At 42.5% G+C, this 22,085-nt stretch overlaps 2 protein-coding genes across 5 annotated transcripts; both read right to left on the bottom strand.

Annotated features, from left to right (window-relative positions):
• Positions 1-7,344: 7,344 nt before the first annotated feature.
• On the bottom strand, positions 7,345-11,243 carry lyl1 (LYL1 basic helix-loop-helix family member). 2 transcript variants are annotated; one of them, XM_051112374.1, is made up of 4 exons: positions 11,095-11,243; positions 9,213-9,786; positions 8,675-8,769; positions 7,345-8,504 (listed from the first exon to the last, which is right to left on the bottom strand). In XM_051112374.1, the coding sequence occupies exons 2-4, from the start codon at positions 9,692-9,694 to the stop codon at positions 8,014-8,016; spliced, it is 1,068 nt and encodes a 355-aa protein (XP_050968331.1). In that variant the 5' UTR covers positions 9,695-9,786; positions 11,095-11,243; the 3' UTR covers positions 7,345-8,013. The 2 variants fall into 2 exon arrangements, with proteins under 2 accessions (XP_050968331.1, XP_050968332.1); XM_051112375.1 differs by lacking the exon at positions 11,095-11,243 and adding an exon at positions 10,774-11,087.
• Positions 11,244-11,256: 13 nt separating this feature from the next.
• Positions 11,257-21,519, bottom strand: zglp1 (zinc finger GATA like protein 1). Of its 3 annotated transcripts, none has more exons than XM_051112372.1 (6): positions 21,378-21,519; positions 19,310-20,306; positions 19,123-19,220; positions 18,102-18,195; positions 17,606-17,722; positions 11,257-11,403 (listed from the first exon to the last, which is right to left on the bottom strand). In XM_051112372.1, exons 2-6 carry the CDS (start codon positions 20,287-20,289, stop codon positions 11,262-11,264), a joined length of 1,431 nt encoding a protein of 476 aa, XP_050968329.1. In that variant the 5' UTR covers positions 20,290-20,306; positions 21,378-21,519; the 3' UTR covers positions 11,257-11,261. The 3 variants fall into 3 exon arrangements, with proteins under 3 accessions (XP_050968329.1, XP_050968328.1, XP_050968330.1); XM_051112371.1 differs by lacking the exon at positions 21,378-21,519 and adding an exon at positions 21,205-21,371; XM_051112373.1 differs by lacking the exons at positions 11,257-11,403; positions 21,378-21,519 and adding an exon at positions 21,205-21,371 and having other exon boundaries at positions 17,245-17,722.
• Between the last annotated feature and the right edge of the window lie 566 nt (positions 21,520-22,085).

Raw genomic sequence — 22,085 nt, 5'->3', positions numbered from 1 at the left:
TTGAGTTAGGATGGACGACGACTCCGTTGTCTTCTCTAGAGCTGCTTTACAGCTGATTTGCACTGGCAATAAACTGAATTGAATCAACATTAGTATTAGGAGATCCAGAACTTGCTCACTCTCAGTGATCCTCTAAGATCGTAAGTGTGTGAAGCTTTCAATAAAAAATATTGAAATTTTGAAATGAAAAAACATTGAAATTTCAAAACATCACATGTTGGTAATGTTATCGTGATGAAATGCTACATAAAAAAAAAACGTTTGGTTGCATTTTTTATTTCACAGTGCGTGTACTTCCTAGAAATGTCCTCGCAGTTACGTGTGATAAGATCAGAGGTACGTCGAGTATCCAAAAACTGTACTCAAGTAAAAGTACAAGCAATTCAAGTATAACTAAAAGTAATAATCTTAATATTTACTCAAGTAGCGAGTTACTAGTTACTTTAGATCATACATATTATCAGTATCAGAAATAAACTTTTTTTATTAAAAGGTCAATTTTTAAAACGAACAGAAGCTGCATCCGACATGGCATTCATGTTTATTTACACAGACTGTTTCATGCTGCTCATGTACACATATTTACACAAAAATTGCTTAAATAGCTCATAAAAACAGCAATTCATTAGATGGTGAAGCAGCAATGTCATATATCAATATCATATCAAAATTATTTATTTTTTGCGATTATTGCTCTTGGGATGAACCGTTTATGAATTCCCATATGAAAATCTGATATATGGCAATATATGTAAAACACATATATAATATATATGTCCATTACAAAGATATTACAAAAATGGCCGCTTTCATATTTTCCCAAATACATACATATATGGAACATATATGTCTTTATAATACATGTTCATATATTGGCAACAATGTATATGTCCATTAAATATATGTTAAATATAAGTTACAAAAATGTAATGGCAAAATATAAATGGCAAAAACACAATAAGGGTAATGTTTCAAAAACTTTTAATTAACTGATCATTGCAGCTACAAAACAATAATATTAACACGTTTATTTTAAAGTTATTTAAAATGTATTTAAAAGGATAGTTCCCCAAAAATGAAAATGATGTAATTATTTACCTACCATCATGTTGGTCCAAACCTGAATGAGCTTCTTTCTTCTGCTGACAAACGATGATGTTCTGAAGAATGTTTGTAACCAGTTTTGGGGCTCCACTCACTTCCTTAGTATTTTCCTACCATGGAAGTAAGTGGACAGCAATTGTTTACAAACATTCTTCACAATACCTTTTTTTTGTGTTTTCTTCAGCAGAAGAAAGAAGCTCATTCAGGTTTGGATCAACTTGATGGCGAATTTTTGGCTGAAGTAACAGTAAACGATCAAGTGGCAACTACTTTAATTCTGAACTTTTTATTTGTTTATTTTTGCTGATGCAGTTCGGAGCTCTGCCATTTTGCAGTTCAAGGCTGTACCAATTTGGCCAGAAGTGGTTCGGGGATGTTTCATCATCACAGCGTTTTTAAAAAGGAAAATGCAGAAAAGCACATTCATCCTAAAAAGGGCAAGACGATGAAGAGAAATAAGAAAATGAATTCACTACTATTTTCCATCTTTTTAGGACACAAATAATACAATTTCATGATTTTTTTTTAAACATGACTTTTATTAAAAGCGACCTCCAGGTCAGCACTGCATAGAAATTCAGATCTGTGAGAAACCTTTAGGTTTGTTTAGGCACGCACTGCGTAACGTTGTCGTCATAAAGTAATATTATCTTATAAAACATATCGCAACTGAGGTCAAACACTTACTGTCGGTGTTTCCTTGATAAAACCAGCTGTCCTGTCGAGTGGGAAAAAGTGTCTTTGAGAAAAGTTTAGCGGCATACAGCACATTAATATCGTTATAAAACGATATGATATTACAAAACACATTTTGTGCGTAAGCTGAAACACTTTATTTCGTTGTTTCCCGTCCTCATATGCTCCGCATCGCGAGGGAAGAAAATGGCGTCTGTGAAAAATATTTCAAATGGGTGAGGCGCGCGCACCAGCAAATGTCCCGGATGTGACTAATAAGGATATTAGGCCGTATTTACACCGGTCAGAGGGCGCCGTTTACACTAGCGAGTGTCAATCCTCTCAAATTCAACACCCCATGTTTAAATCTTTACTCTAAAAGTCCTTAACGCCAGGATTTTAACACTGCGATTTTGCTAATGATCCATTCATAGACTCTTAAGTATTTGCCCATTAAAATCCAAACAGCGACCTTTTTTTTTTTCTTTTTTGGCCGGGCCGTGTACTTAAAAAAAAATGTTATTCAAGACATGGTCAGTGTACCTTCAAGAAGTATTAAAAAATAAATAAATAACAATGAGCTGTGTATTGACAATAAAAATATAGGCTTTTTTAACTGCTTTCATATGATCAAATAGTTTCATCACTCTGTAAAAAAAGTCATCCACATGTATGTACATGTTCTTTATCATATATGGCTCACTCAAACAGTGTTATTTCAAATATGTACATATATGTTCACATATATTAACTATCGTTTTATACATATGTTAATATATGGCCGTATATCACATTTCTATATGGGTTGCTTTTTCATGGATTAGGCAATCAAGACACTGGTTATTTCAGTATAATAATAATTTAAAAAAAAATACGGTTAATAAGTTACATCAAAAAGAAGTGGTCCATGACTTATGTGAGTTATGGACTTTCGCAAAAACTCCCGTTACAATCACTGAAGCTGCTGTTTACACCACAGATACAAGACCGCAAATCAGCCTCTTTTCTGCAGTTTGTTTGTTTATGCTGATTCACAAAATGAATCACTGACGGTTACGAATCAGAGCGACTCGAACTGGATTTCGCATTCAGAAACGGTTATAATGCTCGACGCCTTTAATTCATTTCACCTCATCGTGACGTAACGGATCTAGGACGTTCGCAGGCAAACAGTAAAATTTGAGCAGAACTTCAACAGAATCGACTCAAAAGAGTGAATCATTCGCGAATGGAGCGTCGCAGAGCCTGATGAACAAACTAAACCACCGACACGTGTCCGGAGCACTGCACAGAGGAGGCCCAGCAGGAAGGCAGTTTCAACCCCGTGACCCTCAGGTTTTTGAGCCAACTGGATTTTAAACGCAGCTTCCAAAAAATAAAAAATAGCCGAACAATATTTTTTATATTTGCTATAGTCACATCGGCTTGATCAGAAGGTTCAGCACATCACCAGCTGATAGGGATGGGCGGATCGATCCTGAAATATCGATACTTTCGATACTGACGTTGTATCGAAAGGATCGATCCTCACATAAAAATATCGATTCTAAGTGCATTTTTAACCATTAATTTTATTTATTTAACAAGAAGTTTGGTGCATAAAATAAGCCTCTAAGAGGAACAACAGACTATTAAAGAAGTATTGTGTAGGATAGAACTATTTCTCCTGCTCATCGGAACACACGCAAATGCTGAAAGTCAGAACCAACCAATCACAGATAGTGTTCGCTGCTGACGCTTCATTCAACATTGATAATAATCGGAAATTATGTTTCTTCCTCTTGTTCTCATGGCATTGAAATAATAAAGCATTATTTAAAAAAAAAAAGTTTCTTGAGTAGCAAAGTATATTAGAATGATTTCTGAAGGATCATGTGAAACCGAAGACTGGAGTAATGATGTTGAAAATTCAGCTTTGGTCACAGATGCTTTTTAAATTACATTTTTCAAAGTATATTAAAACAGAAAATAGTTATTTTAATTGTTAATTTTCCCAATCTTGCTGTTTTTACTGTTAGTTTGTGTAAGTAAATTTATTTAAACTGCTTGTTAAAAGTTCAGATTGGTTATTATATCCTGTAATCGCTGTCTGTAAGAAACAACTTGTGCTAAAGTTTGACCTGGCAGCTTTTTACACACACACACGCGCACACACACACACACACACACACAAACAGTTTTGCTACAGTAACCACAGTATTTGTAGTAAAACTGCAGTAACAAAAAATTTACCATGGTTAACACTCTCTCTTTTGGCTTGCTTCCTTTTACCATGGTTAACACTACAGGAACATTATTTCAAGCATAATATTTGTAGCAAAAACCATGGTAATAATAATTAATAATACTACTAATAATAATACTACTACTAATTATTATTATTATTATACATTTTAGTACTTATGTAACACCATGGTTGTTTTTCATCAAGTACCCTCCAAGGTACACCTTTGTACCTTATCTACCCTTAATATGTGTGTACTTGTATGGTACTAGTATGCTCCCTGGCTTTTAGGGGTAAAGAAAGGTGCACCTTTGAGGTTACTGCCCAGTAAAGAGCTAAAATACAAAATTTTAGTACATTTTATTTCTGACAGTGTTATCAAAAAAAAAAAAAGGGAAAAAAAAAACACTTATGAAATGTTTAAAACACATGACTTTCAAATATAATGTTAAGTAAGTATAATTACTGATTTTATTCTTTTAATAATCTAAAAGATCAGTTTAGTTTAGAGGTATCGGTATCGGTATTGATATCGACGATACTTGGCTTGAAAATATCGGTATCGGATCGAAAATAAAATATGAGGTATCGCCCATCCCTACCAGCTGATACAGTCAAATGTCAAATGTGTCACCGGCACTGAAAACACTGCACATTATTATAACCAATCACACACGATTCTGTTCAGTTTAGGAATGAATTGGCCAATCGAACGCTGAATCGCCGGTGATTCGTTCACTGCAGTCGCTGATTGGATTCTGGACAATTCTCTCATCAGAAACAACAAATTCAAGATGTGCACGTGAATGTAAGTCAGATATTCATTTTATAATGGAAACAGCTACAGTGATGAGATGGCAGTTATAACGAGAGCGATTAAACGAAAGTCACTCATAATGTTCTTCGCTCTGTCTTTCTGTACCATGAAAGGGTTTTATTAAATTCACCTTAAATACAAAGACAGTTTTAAAATAGTCTGACATGGCCCATATCTGGTACAAGTAAAAAAATGCATTTTATTGGTAGTCCAAGTGTATTAGTTAATACACTTGGAATAAACGATAAGTTTTTTTAACATGTATTGCATTAAAATCAAATGGCGGGAGGAAAGTCTGACACCATAGTAAAGTAAAAGTACTGTTTTTTAGATAGAAATGCCCTTACGAAAATTAACCATGTTTTTATTATCGTAAAAGTGTAAAGGTTTTTGTTTGTTGTTGATTACCATTTGTATAACCACCGTTTTATAAACACCGGTTAAACTATTCAGCAAAACCACAGGTAATTTGTGTTGGTTTAACCTTTAAACATGGTTTAACCATAGTTACCATTTTATCATTATTATTATTATTATTATCATTAGTATTATTATATACGCACACACACACACACACATGTACTTACACAAAAAAAATTACTCGAGTAAATGTAAAGGAGAAAATGTACTAAGTAATCACCTCTGGTTAGGGTTAGGGAAGCAGGTTTTTTACAGTACATGTACTTACAGTGTACCTACCTAAGAAAGTTCTGGGAATATAAGGTAACTACATGGGGAACAGGACTGTAAAATAAAGTGCTACCAAACTTTATATTTGAGCTTGAATATTCTCTCAAATTCATGAGGTGCATCCTGGACCTGGATTTCAGTGTTATTGATGTTTGCACATCTCAGTGTTTATAAATTCATTTTTTAATGAAATTCGTAAGCACGATGATTTGCATTTATCTCCAAAACTAACGTGCAGCACTGAGTTACACATTCAGTCTAAGTGTCCAAACTTCACTAAGACACTGGTGTAAATTTACACAAAAACTCACTGTTTGGGTAATCCTGAGTACTGTATGTGTGTGACCTTGGCCAGAGGAAGTGCTCAGTGTCATCAGGGATGTCGTAACCGCGGCAACCACTGCTGGCATGATGAAACCGTGCAGGTGGCCGAGCGCAGTGCCAGCGCAGAGGGTGTGGTACCCATAATGCCCTGCTCCGGGGGCATCAGGGGGGTTTATCTCGGTGTCTCACACCAGCCATTGCCCCCCCAGAGGCCTCGGTATCAGAGCGCAGAGAGACGGGAAACGCGCGCTGCACAGCCCTCGCGTATCCCTGAACTACGTGAGCGCGTCCCGAGGCCCACGCGGGCGTTTGCGGCGTGTCATTCGAGCCTGAATTACAGCGTTACGCAAGTTTCCCTTCCTGCCATGCGGTTTGCAGGAGTGTGTGTGTGTGTGACAGATGGGCTGAAATGGAGAGGATGATTTTCACTTTTTCTTTCTTCCCACCTTTTCATAACTGCGCGGCCACCAGTGGTCCGTGTCAGGAAGTCGGTTGGCTGGCGATGAGACAGCACCAACTGTAGGAGCTTCCTGGACACCTGATACGACGAGAGACACGAGAAGCAGTCAAACCCACAGTTGACCTCTGACCCCTGACCCCCCGCACACACACACACACACACACACACTCCTGCTGCCACAGCTGCAGTGGGAAAAACAGCTCGGCCAGCACGGCTGAACAGCGTCACAGCTTTTCCATCCCGCTCGCATTCTCACGGTTCTGTCATGGATAAACTGCATCCGGCTACAGGACGGGCCTTTTTTTAAACAGAATTATTTTCCTGTCCCGGCACTCTATGATGAAAAATCTTGGAAAATCCTCATCACACAAGGGCCGGAGGACGTCCCATCTGTTCCGGACGACTGGCCGAGGGACACAATAAGTGCAGAAGACACGTCTACCCTGGAGAACGACACGACCCGCTGACCCTGAAAACAGTTTTACAGCATCAGCTGGGTTAGTGAGCATGTCGCTGGTTGAAGCATCTTCCTTTACCCCCCAATAATGGACTGCACTAGTAAAAAGACATTGACGATAACATAGCATGTTTTTCATGACATGCCTAATAATAAAAAAATTAACATTCACCTTTGACAACCAGTCTACTTCATACGATTTCAATGCTTTTTATGTGGAGAATGAAACCAGGCTGGTGTTTGTGTACGATAAAGTATGGCAGTCGCCAAAGGCTGGCATTTCCTGCCGGACCCTTGTTCTTCGTTGCCGTACCGTAGACGATCACATCCTGGAACACGAATTTCAACTGAGACGACCGATCGGTCTGAATCTGTACAAAGTTCTTTGTGTTTGCATTGATGAAGAACAGCAGAGCAGCTAAAGCACTCATTCAGCCAGTTCTTTAAAACTTCAAAACTACACTTCCCATCATTCTCTGTGGATCACACTTAACGCTTTACGCACTTAACACTCATCCTTTGTTCTTCATTATGTTACACTAGTGCTAAAAGCTTCCTGAGTTTATTAGGAAGTGAAAATGAAAGAGAAAATCTGAAAACTATCATGTTTAATTTATTTAAACCAAAATCACTTTAATGCAAGCCACATAATTACAGCTTCCAAACACCTTTGCATCCACCTTCACATCATCCAAACATTTGCTAGTTCAGACGGAGCTAAGGAAGATCATCTTGAACAGACTGTGATCAGAGCTTGACGCGAGCTGCCCTCAGAACATCATCTCGTCCTGATTCTCCTGAAGACGCTGCAGGTCTTCAGAAGACAGAGGACACTGAAGCAGCACGTCCTGAGCCGTTGTCCATTTGCCTCCATTTAGCAGGAAAAAATCTGAGACCGCTCTCTCTCAAAAGACCAACACATCACTCAATAATCCAGTCAGAATGCTTCAGACAGTCGCAGATGTGAAGTTTGAGGTACTTACGATCACACGAGGAACCCACACGCTCTATTTATTCCCTGCCCGAGCCGCACGTACAGCTCCTTGAAATATCAGCGAGAGGAAATTGAATGGAGAAGTGGCGGACACGAAGGATCACGTGACACGGCTAACTCAACACACGCAACGTGGATCAGGAACACAAGCCAGAGATTTAACCTGATCCAAAAATGTACTAAAATCACACGAGGTCTTCATATGCCTCGAGGGCTGAAAATCCGTCCCGCGTCTCCAGCGTGTCCGTTTGAGGGCGGTTAGTGCCGGTCACCGCTGGTAGCCGCTCGCTGTGACCGTCAGTATCTGTTCCTGAACCTTCTCTGTGATCCCGCTGCCGGCGTGTTTCGTCTCGACGCCGCAGGTCCGCGGCCCCGTGCTCTCCTCGCTGTCCGTGTCGCCGTAACAGCTGGAGCCCGACGACGCCGTCAGCACCGCCACGGAGTCCGTGGAGTCTCTGTTTTTACGGGACGCGGAGCTTCCGTTTCCCAGAGCTTCGCTGCCATCCGTCTTCCTGTCCTCTTCTCGTTCCTCCGACGCGCCTTTACACGCCTGATCGCTCGTCTGGTCGTTCAGCAGCTGGACGAGGAAGTTGATGTACTTCATGGCAAGGCGCAGGATCTCGTTCTTGCTGAGCTTCTTGTCGGGCGGGTGGGTCGGGATGAGTTTGCGGAGCTCAGAGAAAGCGCCGTTTACGTTCTGCTGCCGCCAGCGTTCGCGGCTGTTAGTGAAGACGCGCCGAGCCAACTTCTGAGGAGGACCTGGAGGAAAACCACACGTACAGAGATACAGCTGAGCATCATCATGCCAAATTCATCTGATTTCATGAAAATGCTGAACCATAGGTTCAGAAGAGTGAAAACTCGTTTTAAACAACATGCGTCTTCTGACAATCAGTTTTCACGAAACATCCACGCATTCAGTGACGTACCTTCATTTAGGTCCAGTTCGAAGTGCGCGGACGGGCGTCTCTTCATACGAGCGTTACCGAAGATGCCGAAGCTTCCAGATGGTCCGAGGAACGAGCTGAGAGAAAGAGAGAAAACACTGCAACATTAAGAGACTAAAAGAAATCTATAAAAGCAATCCTGAGTGTTTGATGACCGTCTGTCACTGATTGGACAAACGTGACGGTCGCCGCTCTGTCCTCATTACAGCCACGCAGCTCAGACAGATCTGACTTCATTCTGTCCGCGGCGCTTTGAGACGAAACTGAGAGTAGAGGAGATGAAAGACCATTTGTTAACCATTGCCAGTGTGAAAGTGCCGAAAAAACACTGCTCAAAAAAAGTTGCCCCGTGTATCATCACCCCAACGCTGCACAGCAACACCCTCACAACCACCCTGAGAACATCAGCATCAGATGACGAGTCATTTCTCCCAACAAACACACAAATGAAGTGGCTCTTTCTTGATCACCTATGAAGGAATATAACAGCGGTAATAAGTGTGGATTTGAGCTGCCTCACCTGCCGATGAAGGGGTGCGTCTGCAGGAAGGGCGGAGGCAGGAGGGCCGCGGCGGGTCCGGCGCCAGACAGCGAGGAAAGTTGCGCCAGTCGCAGCTCCGCGGGGCCGTGCGGGAGGTGCGGCGCGGGGTGCAGGGCGGTCAGCGGGGCCGCCAACATGGAGAGGGGAGGCAGGGGAGGTTTGCTGTGAGCCAGGCTGATGACGGGGATGTTGGGCGGGAGGGACGTCGAGGGGGGCGAGGACACGCGCTCGCCGCCTGAGTCCGTGGACGTGACCGGGGGGCTCTGTCGAGGTGTCGTCGCCGGATCCATCTCTGCTCCGGTGACCTCTGGTTTGGCTGCGCCGGGCGTCGCGTCCGTACGGCTGTCTGCGTCCCGAGACGCATTATTGTCGGGGGAACTCACGCGAGCAGGACTGACGTGCTGGAGGACAGATGGAGACGGTGAGGAGGGTGAGACGGGCGGCTCGTTCTTCTCCATCATGACCTGAGACTGATGAGTTCTCCTGATGTTCTCAGCTTTTTCTCATCGCACCTCATGGGGAGCTCTGCAGATTTAGTCGCTTCTGTTTGGTCCTGAGAGAAGAAAACAGTTTTGATTTGAGTTTGATTTTACACAGACAGGAGCTTCTGAAATGTAATTATGATCATAAACAGCTCAAAGATTAAACTGGTGTGATCGTTTCAAACAAAAATAGGCCGGAACGAACATTTTTCTGGAAAGTTCAGTTTGACAAGCCCTTTTGAACTCTTAAAACAAAGTCCCAAAAACCCGGAGGAATTGGTTTCAGGAGTTCAGGCTCGCCAATCAAGAAAAGAACACTCCAGCTTGTAAACACCTTTGAACTACCATTGGTCTGTAGCCAGGATGTAACATGTAGGTGTGCTGTGGAGATGCCGTCACTCTGCCGTGAGTATACGGGGGCCTTAAGATTTGTGTTCACACTGCAGGTGAATCCGGTGTCACTCCACTTCTGAGCATTTCGTCTAGTTCAATTCACACTTTTCAGTGACCAACACAACAGCGTTTTTACTGTTAAAAGACTCACTGAATCAGTGTGAACAGAAGAATGTAGTGGCCATGACAGCTCATCTGAGAAGCAAGAAATAACTCAAACAGGTCCCAACTAAACAAACGTTATTATGGGATCAGGACTGGATGATGATTGTCTTTCTGCATTTGCTACTAATGTCGGCCAAAACAACTAACGTTAGTATTTGCCTTTCTGACTTCATCAGGAACAGCTGTTATCAGTGTTCGCTTGCATTAGTTGTTACTTGTACTATGCGCATATCATCCGTCAGTCGTCCTGCTGTCTAACGATCAGTTCTGACATCAGTCTCTGACTGATCAATGAGTCGATGGCTATGACAGACATGATCAATGAACCTCCTCATACAGACACAAAGAGCGACTCAACACACGCTTCTGCAAATGCTTTCCTTCACGTTTCCCTCTTTTATACGACGACTGTTATTCCTCATATTTGGTTCCTCTTTCTGTCCAATTTCACAAACTTTATTTTTCATAACGACCAGTCCGATCCTTAACAAAACACACACCTGATATTCTAGAAGCTCCACGTGTTTTCAGATGGTCACTCACAGGAAACGTCACATTTTATGGGTCACAATCGTTCCTCCGACGTGTCTCTCTCTGTCCAAGTCTTTGTTTCTGTCTTTTAATGTCCACGTCAGTTTACAAGAACTTTCTCGTTCTGTAATGAGTTTGTTCTCATTTCATATGCATGATGTGTCAGTAGTGCTGAATACACGCATGAAGTTATTCAGTGTCAGCACTGCTTCTGAATCAAATCACCGGCGGTTAGACGAACGGAAAGCGTCTGTCGCGGTGACGCGTACGAGATCTCGTTGGTCACTCACCGTGTTTGTGGTCACTTTCTCTGTCGTCTTCATTCACGCCGTCTGTGACGCGATCGCACCCTCGCTCTCCTCCACGCGTCTCCTCGCGCTTCCTTCCCGTTCCTGAGTGCTGTTCTCCACGAGTTTCTCCAGCGCTCAGCGAAGATCAGAGACTCAAAGCGATGACCTCACTGCAGGAATGACGGACCACTGGAACATGCGCTGAAGTAGAAGAGATGCACGTGTGCCCATGCGCCCGTCTCTCTCTCTCCATCAGCCCCCCCATCACCAGCAGACATGGTGCTGTAGTTGGACACCAGTTGAGCTGAACTAGTATTGGACGAGAGAGAGAGAGAGAGAGAGAGAGAGTTTTCCGCTCTCTGCTGGACAGGAGGATGTACTTGTACAATATGTTGATGCTGATAAGAGTAAAAAAAAGTGCCTGCAGTCCTGAGATAAGAGCCCCCCCCACCCGTCTCTCTCTCTCTCTCACTGTCTCTCTCTCTCTCTGGTCAGCCTCTGACACTGAAGGTTCTTGGATCTCGACCAAAAGGAAGCAAAACTTACATCACAATTGAATAACATTGTAAAAGTTCTCTCTCACAGTCAAACTGAAGCAAGCAATCGAAAGTGAAGTGGCATTTATTCTGTTCTGCTGGAGTTTGAGTGGAAAAATTCAGACAGAAACAATGATGTTCAAACTCTTCATCATCACATCTTTATCTCAGACCTCACTGCGCAGCTCCACGGACACTGCGTCTCATTCACTAACCAGCAAAAACATGTTGTGTTTCCATGTTTTATGGGGACATTCCATAGGCGTAATGGTTTTTATACTGCACAAACCCTATTTTCTATCGCCCTACACCTAAACCTAGCCCTCACAGGAGACTGTGCACACTTTTACTTTCTCAAAAAAACTCATTCTGCACGATTTATAAGCCTGTTTCCTCATGGGGACCTCACAAATGTCCCCACTAGGTCAAAATTTACTGGTATTACTGTCCTTGTGGGGACGTTATAACGTGATAAATACCAGGTGCACACACACACACACTCACGCATATCTGAGCATTCAAACTACTGACATTTTCACACAGAAATCATGATTCATCAGCAAGTTAACACTAAAATTTATTTTAAATTTACTGTAAAAACAAGAACCAATTGAAACCACGTGTATGCAGAGATCACATACAGTGTTCTTGCAAGTCACCTTTAAAAAAAATAAAATAAAAAAATAAGTAAGTGACATGACAACACAACTCAGCTGTCAGCGGGGGCTCAAAGCATGATGATGAAAAGCATATTCTGATTTACCTGAAGATCTTATTAAAACATGAACAAAACCACGCAAGAGCTTCAGTACAGCCTCGCTGACGCTCTGAAGGTGAAGAAAGGTGAGGATGTACAGAAAGACTGTTTATGGACATCGTTTGGGCGACTTTATGCAAATAACTTGGCATTTAGAATAATCTGGATTCATTATCATTAGAACACAAGTAAGAACAAATGTACACGTTCACGCACCTGTTGTTTCGTTACGCTCTGGCAGAGATTTTGTGGTTTTACTGGGCACATAAACACTCAAAACTGCATGAAATTATTAATGAATGAGACTCAGTGTGTTTTATAAAATAATGAAAACTATTTAAATTGCATTTAAAGAACCACTTTAGAATCACGCAAAGAATCAGTGTCCAGGGTCACAGATACGGTCTCACCTCATCAGTGTGTGTGTGAGACCTGGTATTTATCACGTTATGGGGACTAAATGTCCCCACAAGGACAGTAATACTAGTAAATTCTGGCCTTGTGGGGACATTTTTTAGGTCCCCATGAGGAAACAGGCTTATAAATCATGCAGAATTTTTTTGAGAAAGTAAAAGTGTGCACAGTCTCCTGTGAGGGCTAGGTTTAGGTGTAGGGCGATAGAAAATACGGTTTGTACAGTATAAAAACCATTACGCCTATGGAATGTCCCCATAAAACACGGAAACACAACGTGTGTGTGTGTGTGTAGCAGCTGTGTTACGGTCGGTCGACTGCAGTTTGCCGTCACGTCTGTGGAGATTTGCCTCAGTGTTAAATTAAGACGATGAGTTTTAACCACACTGAGAAATGCTTCTCTCCATTTCCAAAAATACATACGAGCATCTTCAGCGTTCAGTCAGACACACGACAGAGCTTCAAGAGTCAGTTTGGCTGTTTATTAGTATTTATATGCATTCTCAATGTCTTATGCTGCATGATCATATTTTAAGTCTTCTAATCCACACCATACATAAACTTAACAACTACGTTACTATTTATTGAGTTTATTGAGGCAAAGTCATTGTTATTAGTTAACAGTGAGATCTGTTCCCCAAACTAAAGTGTGACTGATCGTTTGTATCATATCACAGAAATCGACTCTAATGAACAAAAGTGCGTGAGCTGGAGGTCTGTGTTATTCCAGCACACATCCAGTCCTGTCAGTGGTGTAATAGAAGCAGTTTTACCCTGTATGGATCCGGCTGAATCAGCCCGATCAGTAACTCAGAACTTTGGCCTACTAGTGCTTCATCCAGCAGACTTATTTTAAGACATTCACTGTGAATGTGAAAATAAACCACCGTGACAACTAGCCCCAGTCCACATGTAAACAACAGACAGATCATAAACAATTTCACATCATCACAAAAACATGAAGATTGAGCAGATAAATGTCGGTAAATCAGCCGTCGTGATGAGCCGTCTCATCGGGTCAGAGACTCGTTTGGCTCTTTGTGTGAAAGTCAAACTGATGGTAATAATAGCAGCGAGTGTTTCCTCACGAGGGAAGAAATCGCAGCAATTGTTTGAATCAGAAGTCGCCCGTATTGTCCGACTGTCTAAACACACGCAACAACAAAGCAGCAATAAATGACTCTGTGTGTGTGTGTGTGTGTGTGTGTGTGTGTGTGTTTTTATGTTTTGTGGATAATCACTTTTCATCTGTGTAAATGATCTGACTAGCAGACGGAGGGTTATGAAGAGGACAAGAGAGAGAATTACATCAAACACACACACACACTTCATGTGCAATATGCAAACATCTCTTGCAAACTCACACTTATGTTTGAGACACATTTCCTCCATTCACGTAAACACTATTGTGTGTCAGCGATACAGATCAGTGAGGCTTAATTGTTTAGAGCAATAAGTGTGTGTGTGTGTCAGCAGTGCTCAGATGTGGCAGTCAGTTCCTCTAAAGTAGTGCTGTTACAGAGTCACTCATTACTTGTACTAGAGCTGCTCGTGATGAAAGCTTCAGCACTAAAGTCTGAAACACTACAGATATTACAACACTAGTGGTCACACACTTCTGACACTGTAAATGGTTACAAAGAAAATCTGGCACACTAACACACTTTCACAACAAACTCATAAAGGAATCGAACTTCTGCAGACAAACTTTCACCAACGAGCACTGCCGCATCCAGATTGTCAGGGCAAGAATCTGTGCCAAAGTGTATTCCAGCACTGAGCGCTAAAGCGACTGTGTGTTTGTGCTCCAGTGAATGATTCCTCAGTGCGGCAACAGACCAGTTACACTAGCAACACCCTAGAAACCACTCAGAACACCTCAGTCACCCCACTGCGACACCCAAACACTGAGACTGGCACAAACACAACTCTCACGTTTGCTTCAGAAAAAACAAAGACATCTAGTTGAACGCAGGGGTGTGCGATGTTGACAAAAATAATATCTGTATATTTTCTGGGATTTTATCGGTAACAATAATTAGACTATATTTTGCTGAGTGCGTTATTGTGCTGGGATCTTAAGGACTACCGTGGACAGCTGACCAGCTGCGCTGTCAAGTTAGCAACACTGGAAGCCTGGAACTGATATGTTTTGCGTTTTGCGATTTTTCCTCATACCAGAAAAATCAACAAAAAAAAAAATCAACAAATAGGACGTGGCTTTCTGCCATTTGAGTTTCCTTTCCGTCACAAAACTGAACTGGAACTCAGCAAATATAGGCTACGTTACGCGTCGCACACTTTTTCCCCCCTTGTCTATCAGCTAACTAAATTAAATATATTTCTAGTATTTATTCCTTGTATGTATATATGCACTGCAGATTTTGTAGCCTATATATGACATTAATTTGATATAATATGTAGTATTTTCACATGTAGGTGGAAAAACATTGTCATTTGTACTACTGTCTGTTTAAAATAAATGAAAAGAAACCTAGCATGGTAGATTTTTTTTTTTTCTGTTGTACCGAAATCACATCGAACCGTGACCCTCGAACCGAGGTACGTACCGAACCGTGACATCTGTGTACCGTTACACCCCTACTCATCAGACTAATGTGAAGAGAATCACTACAACGAATCACGTGAAACTGAACACATGAATCTGACTTTATGTCACAGTTTGTGAACTAACCGGTCACACAACATGCAGTTTGATAAGATGCAGAAACCATTGCGCTGCTCACACCTGTGTGTGATTAAATATATCCGTCACGCGCGGCCGCTCTCATGTGAAACGCAGAGAGAATCAGACGCGACTGAACGCCCGATCCGCCACAGATTCACCAGAGCATCTGAACACAATCATCACAGATCGCTCAGCGCCCAATGAACACGAACGACGCTCACAGATAGAGCGCGTCGAGTACCCAGGATGCACCTGGAGCAGCAGAGGGAGGATGTCAGGGACAGCTGTTTCCTGTCCACACTTCCTGTTGGAGCGCTGGAGGGCGGGAGGCTTGATGTCGAGCGCTTCGGCGAGAGCGTCGGCCATTTTCCAAACAGGATATATGCGCCGCGGTCGCAGGTGTGAGCGCGCGAACGCTCATTATTCATAACTCATTTCTTAATGCGCTGCGAAGGGGCCGCCGGGCTTCCGATTGACAGGGCGGGGCCGACGGGACGGGGTCAAACTCACTTCGGCATCGCTCAGAAGGACAGCAGGAGTCCAGAACTACAGCATGCACTGATAAACACATTACACTGAATGATTTACAGCGCTCAAAATCACGAGCAATCAGACTGTTCTCGATCGCCCGAGATGATCGATTCACTGAACTATGAAACATACTGCAAATGTCAAAGATAAAAATTTATTTCTCAGGTCATAAAGAGCATTTATTGCAACTGAACAGTAAATATGACTTTCTAAAATCATGCTTATAAACATAAAGGTTTGTTTCTGACAAAAGAGTCAGTATAAATCAAAGACGACTGATATTTATACACGAGTGGACATTAGAGATTCAGTATTTGACTGAATGTTTGCTCAAGCTGTACACTCGCATTTTATTATTTGTGATCTTGACGGACACAGTCGCGACCCGTCAGGAAGAACACACTCCTGTTCCTCTATAAACTCATCTCTAAACTGACGGGTGACATGATGGAGACGAAACGTCCTGCTGGAGTTTAAGGGGAGACCTGCACCTCCACACGTCTCCAGTTACTCAATTTCAGCAACAGCAGACGGGTGATGATGTGAGAACAGTCTCTCTCACGCACAAACACACTGAATCTGCTGACACAGGAATAAAGTTTTATATCTGTAGATCATCACTCTTTTCCTGCTTTTCATTGTCTCGTGTGTTTGTCCTTCAGGTTTCAGGCCTCGTCCAGCAGAGGACGCCGGTGAGCCGGAAACATCACAACAAACTCAATCGCAGCAGTTCTGCTTCTAACCTACTCGTAACAAACAACAAACAAGACACACGATCATCAGATTCTGATCCACACGCATAATAAACCAACAGAGACAAAATTAACAAACGAGTAACAACTGAGTCGCTGTTGAACCAGCACACACCAGAACCTGCAGTGAACAAAATAAAGCAACCGATGAAGCAAATGAACGAAAAGTTTCACTTCCATTAAATTTATAGTCAAGTATTGTCACATTTACACACGTCACAGTCACAAACCCTGAATCTGAACCAGAAACTGAAGCCTGTTCACTGACGTACAGCTGATCTGAGATCTGCACTCACATAACACACACCAATTCGACCATTAGAGAGGAAACATTCACTTTAACCTGCGTATATATGACCGATATAATATATATATATATATAAAAATCTGCTGACTCAGATCAACACAGACTCAATTATCAGATCATACAGCACGTGTGTAATAATGCTTAAGGAATCACTGACGACAGAGGACTATAAATACAATTTAATATTTCATTCCAGCACAGAAAACCTCTGAACACAAACACAGCCAGTGGAAACACAAATCAGAGAGATGACTGTGACCAAAGAAAATACACAAAATAATAAATATATTCAGCAATAAATATGTTAACAAAACAAGAAATGTGTCAATTAAATAATTGAGTAGTCATATACAGCACTGACCGAACAGCTTTCATTCGTCCGTTCACAATAACAAACCCTGAGAATGATTCGGTTGTTAGACTTTCACGAATCTCTGTCTGTTCAGAGACATGTTCATCTCAGCAGACACCAGAGATTCAGATCCGAGCGCTTCAGCAGACGTGAGGAGCTTATGAATGTCCTACCAGCTGCTGCACTTCAGCTTCAGGACGTCGCCGCATTTCAGACACTTGGAGTTTGTGTTTGCTTCCTTCTTCGGGATGTTCCAGCACTGCTGACAGCGCACGCGATATTTCTTATACCTGCAAAAACCAAGAGGACACGATAACTACGTCAGGCCTTAGTAGAAGAATACATACACTATTTATAAAAGTAAATAAAGTGCTTTCTATAAACTTTTAACTAATAAACATGAACAACGTTGGAAAGTTCAGTCACATCAGACACTGGTTTTCACAAGCTATTTTACTTCTGTAATGTGAAACAAACATTGTTAAAAAAAAAAATTATATTCAGGATGAACTGACGGGACGGTGAAAGTGACTCTAAAATGATTCTGATTAATAAAAAACCTGAGACTGTGGCGGAGCGAGTCACTGCATTCTGATCAAGGAATGTGAACACAAACATTTATTACTTCAGAAACACATTCGCATTAAGAGCAGGGACACGCCGGCGCACCTGATCCCACAGGCGTTACAGAGGGGCGTCCCGTCTTCAGCGTCTCTCCAGAGAGGAGTCTTCCTCGTGCGGCAGGACGCGCAGATCTTACTTCCTGAGGAACAGACACGATATCAGAACGACGACTGCTTTCACTATAATCACTGTGCTGAGAGACAAAACACACGCCCAGTGTGACTCTACAAACTCTAAGACGACAACCTGAAGAAGCACTTACAACTAAATAAAACTTGATCTGGTGAAAAGAATAAAGGCAATGTGATGAACTGAAGTCAATGTAGACTAAAACATTAAAGGGAAAGTTCACTCAAAAATGAAAGCAGTCATCATTTACTCATCCTCAAGCTGTTCCAAACCTGTAAGAGTTTGATTCTTCTGCTGACCATTTTGAATAATGTGTAAAACAGTCGTCAGTGGCAAACGGTTGATGGTACCCAATGACTGTATAGGGAAAACAAAACAAAACGCTTATTACTACCGAAGTCAATGGCTACCGTCAGCAGTTCGGTCACCAGCATTATTCAAAATATCTTCTTTTATGTTCAGCAGAAATAAGAATCTCACACAGGTCTTCAGGGTGAGTGACTGATCACAGAATTTTTCTTTATGGGTGGACTATATCTATTTATTGTCAACCTCTGACTTACGAATGCAAGCTTGTTTAGATATTATGTCATGAATTACAGAAGACTACATTGCAATGCTGTTTACTTAATCAAATTGTGTAATCATTGCTGCAGGGACATGATAAATCCAGTGTGTCGCCTACTGTATCTATAAACGAAGGCTTGACATGAAATGAAATTGAGATCAAAGTGCATCAGAAATGTAAAATAGGGGATTTTTGCTTGTCAAAATCAGTCTTATTTCCTTGGGAATCACAAACGCTGCGCTTAAACTCAACTTTAACAATTAGTGCTGGAGGATGCTAGTGGGGTGCTACTGATGAGTGAGTTGACCAGCACTAACTAGTGTGTGTGTGTGTGATGAGCGCCCTCTGGCGCTTGTGTCCGGTACTGACGGGACGGAGCGCAGGAGTCGCTCTCCTCTTCTGAGCTGCTGGTCCTCTGAGGCCGACACCTGCTGCTCCTGCTTCTCCTCAAGCGCCGGATCTCCTCGCTGAGCAGAGGAGAAGACAACATCAATTCCATTTTACAGAAATACACCATACTCATTCCCTCTGAGGTTCTGGAAACGAGCAGCTCCACCTGTAGTTGGAGGTGATGATCAGTCTGCTCCGATCCGCGTCCAGCTCCGGGTACATGCTGAACGTCACGCCCTGCACGTCGGGGTCCTGCGGGTCAGGGCTGCGGGCGGGACGAGGCTGCTTCCTCTGCGCCCGTCTGCCGGCGTCCCACGTCCCCGTTTGGACGTCCTGCCGATCCTGGAGCTCCTTATTCACGCTCTCTACGAGATTATTGTTGAGGTCGGCCGGTTGTGAGGAACACCGTGTGTTTTCAGAGGCGTTTAAAGGGAGCCACACGCTGTCAGCGTCTCGCTCAGACACCAGACGGGAAGTGAAGTCAAGAGGACTGACGGGCGGACAGTCACTTCCTGTGGACGGGACAACAGGCTCGTCCTGATCAGAAGGGCCCAGGTCTCTGGACTCGTCGTGCAGCACAGACGTGTTTTCAGTTTTCTCGCTGGCGCCGACGTGATCCGCTGTGTGCGTCTTTATGAGCTCAGCGAGATCATCGGGTTCTTTGATTTCCTCCACATCTGTGAGCTCGTTTGTGGGCTCAGAGTTGTAGATGAAGGAGAAACATGCGTCAGATGGGACGCTGCCACAGGAAACGGCGGGACGCTCGGGCTCAAACCGAGGTCTGGACATCACCGCGGTCTCTGTGACGTCTGAGGAGTCCACATCGACCTGAGCTCCGTCCTCGCAGCCGGACCGCAGCAGCCGCTCGCACTGCTGGTTGATCAGACGCATCACTTCCCACGCGCTGCTGCCGCGCTCAGACTCGCGCATCACAGAGAAAGAACCGGTGAACTGTGAGTCTTTACGGCCGGAGAGAACGAGTGACCCGACGTCTTGACTCTCAGCACGTGACGGTCCAGAACTCAAGCGCTCGTCGGCCGCTGGTGGAGCGAGTTTCGTGGCCTCCTGAAGCAGGAGGAGGATGGTGGACTGGGTCACCTGCTGGTGCTGCACATCTTCTGCAAGCTCACGTGGAGAAGAGCTCATGTTCCCTCATCGGTTTACTGAAAAAGAGAGGAACGTAAACTGAGATACTCCGAAGCCACTCAAATATGGAATAAATTTAAACACCCAGAGTGTTCACACTACAACACCCAGACGTTTGGGTTTGTTTCTAGCAGAAGTCTCTTCTGCTCAACAAGGCTGCATTTATTTGATCAAACATAAGGTAAAAACAGTGAAATATTATTACAATTTAAAATGGCCGTTTTTTGTGTGAATATCCGTTAAAACGTAATTAATTGCTGTGATCAAAGCTGAATTTTCAGCATCATTACTCTTCAGTGTCACACGATCCTTCAGAAATCATTCTAATATGCTGCTCAAAAAATGTCTGATTATTAGCCATGTCGAAAACAGTTGTACTGCCCAATATTTCTGCAGAAACCATCATACATTTTGTTTTTTAGGATTCACAGATAAATAGAAAGTTCAAAAGAACAGCATTTATTTGTAACATTACAAAGTTTGAACTGTCACTTTTTATTAATTTAACTCACCCTTGATTTAAAAAAGAAAAAGCTAAACAAATAATTATTGACCCCAATCTTTTGCACAAGTAGCACAAATACTACAAAGTAGTACAGAGTGATATTTGAGAGTTACACATCTGTTCACTGCAGTATAGAGCGTTGTATAGCGTAGATCTCATCATCATAAAAGGCCAAACACACAATGACATAGAGAGGACAGACAGAATTATTGATAATGTCGTTTGGATATGACAAAGAAAACATATCTTGCAAAGATTCACTGTAGTGGCAATCTTAAATAACGTACATCTGAACTGACGGAAACAAAATAAACTTGATGAGAAATTCGCTTGGCAGTAAGTCGAAGTTTAGTTCTGCTCTAGAATATTTCAGACGCCGCTCATAATCGCTCTTGTATGTCAGAACTCACAATGTAACAGATCGACGAATTTCCTCTCAGCAGCCGCTACAAAGTAACAGTAAATCTCCCGCGCGCGGCAAGCGCATCACAGCATCCACACACGCTTCGGTTGCTGCAGCGTTTTGACCGGAGGATGATGAGTTTGTGTTTGTGTGATTATAAACACGTGTCAATAAACTCACCGCATGAGACGGAGCCGCTGAGACACTGGAGCAGACGAGCGATGAACGGAATCCTTCACATGTAGTAGCGACGGTCACGTGACGTGATGAGCAGGTGTTCTGGATCTCACCTGTGCTACGGAGGCTCACCAGTGATTTTCACTAAAGAAAACTGAACGAGTGAGGTGGATCTTGGGTTCATTTACTGTAATGAATTAATGATGACCTACAAACACATTCATTACGACACGTGACTGTTTATTTCATACATCAGAATCAAGCAAGACATTTTAATACTGTACAAACCTTCCAACAGATTTGCGACTTCTACATATTTACGAATAATTTGTGCGCACCATGACAAAGACAGGAGAAATGTGCGTTTGACAGGTTTGTGTGTTTATTACGAATGAAGCTACTGACCGCCACTTACTGAAAAACACATGAATGTGCAGAGAACCTACATCTGCTGGATCAGGCGCTGACGGAGGCTCTCAGATGCATGAACTGAGCCATCAAACAGCAGAGCAGATGTGTAGCGTTACTCTTTCCGTCAGTAACTGCTGTTTTCACACAGAAAGAGTCTGAACACGTAAACATTTCTAAAAGCCAGAAATGATTTGTAAAGCGGAATGTTTCTTTTTGGTGAATCTCACGAAACGAGTCGAGATCACGTCCAGCTCATACTTCATCACAAAAACAACTAAGAAACAAGAAACTTGCATGAAG

The sequence above is a fragment of the Labeo rohita genome, chromosome 6, assembly GCF_022985175.1.
Source record: "Labeo rohita strain BAU-BD-2019 chromosome 6, IGBB_LRoh.1.0, whole genome shotgun sequence".
NCBI lineage: Eukaryota > Metazoa > Chordata > Actinopteri > Cypriniformes > Cyprinidae > Labeo > Labeo rohita.
Note: the sequence above shows the minus strand (reverse complement) of the source record. Positions and strands in the feature narration are given on the sequence as shown.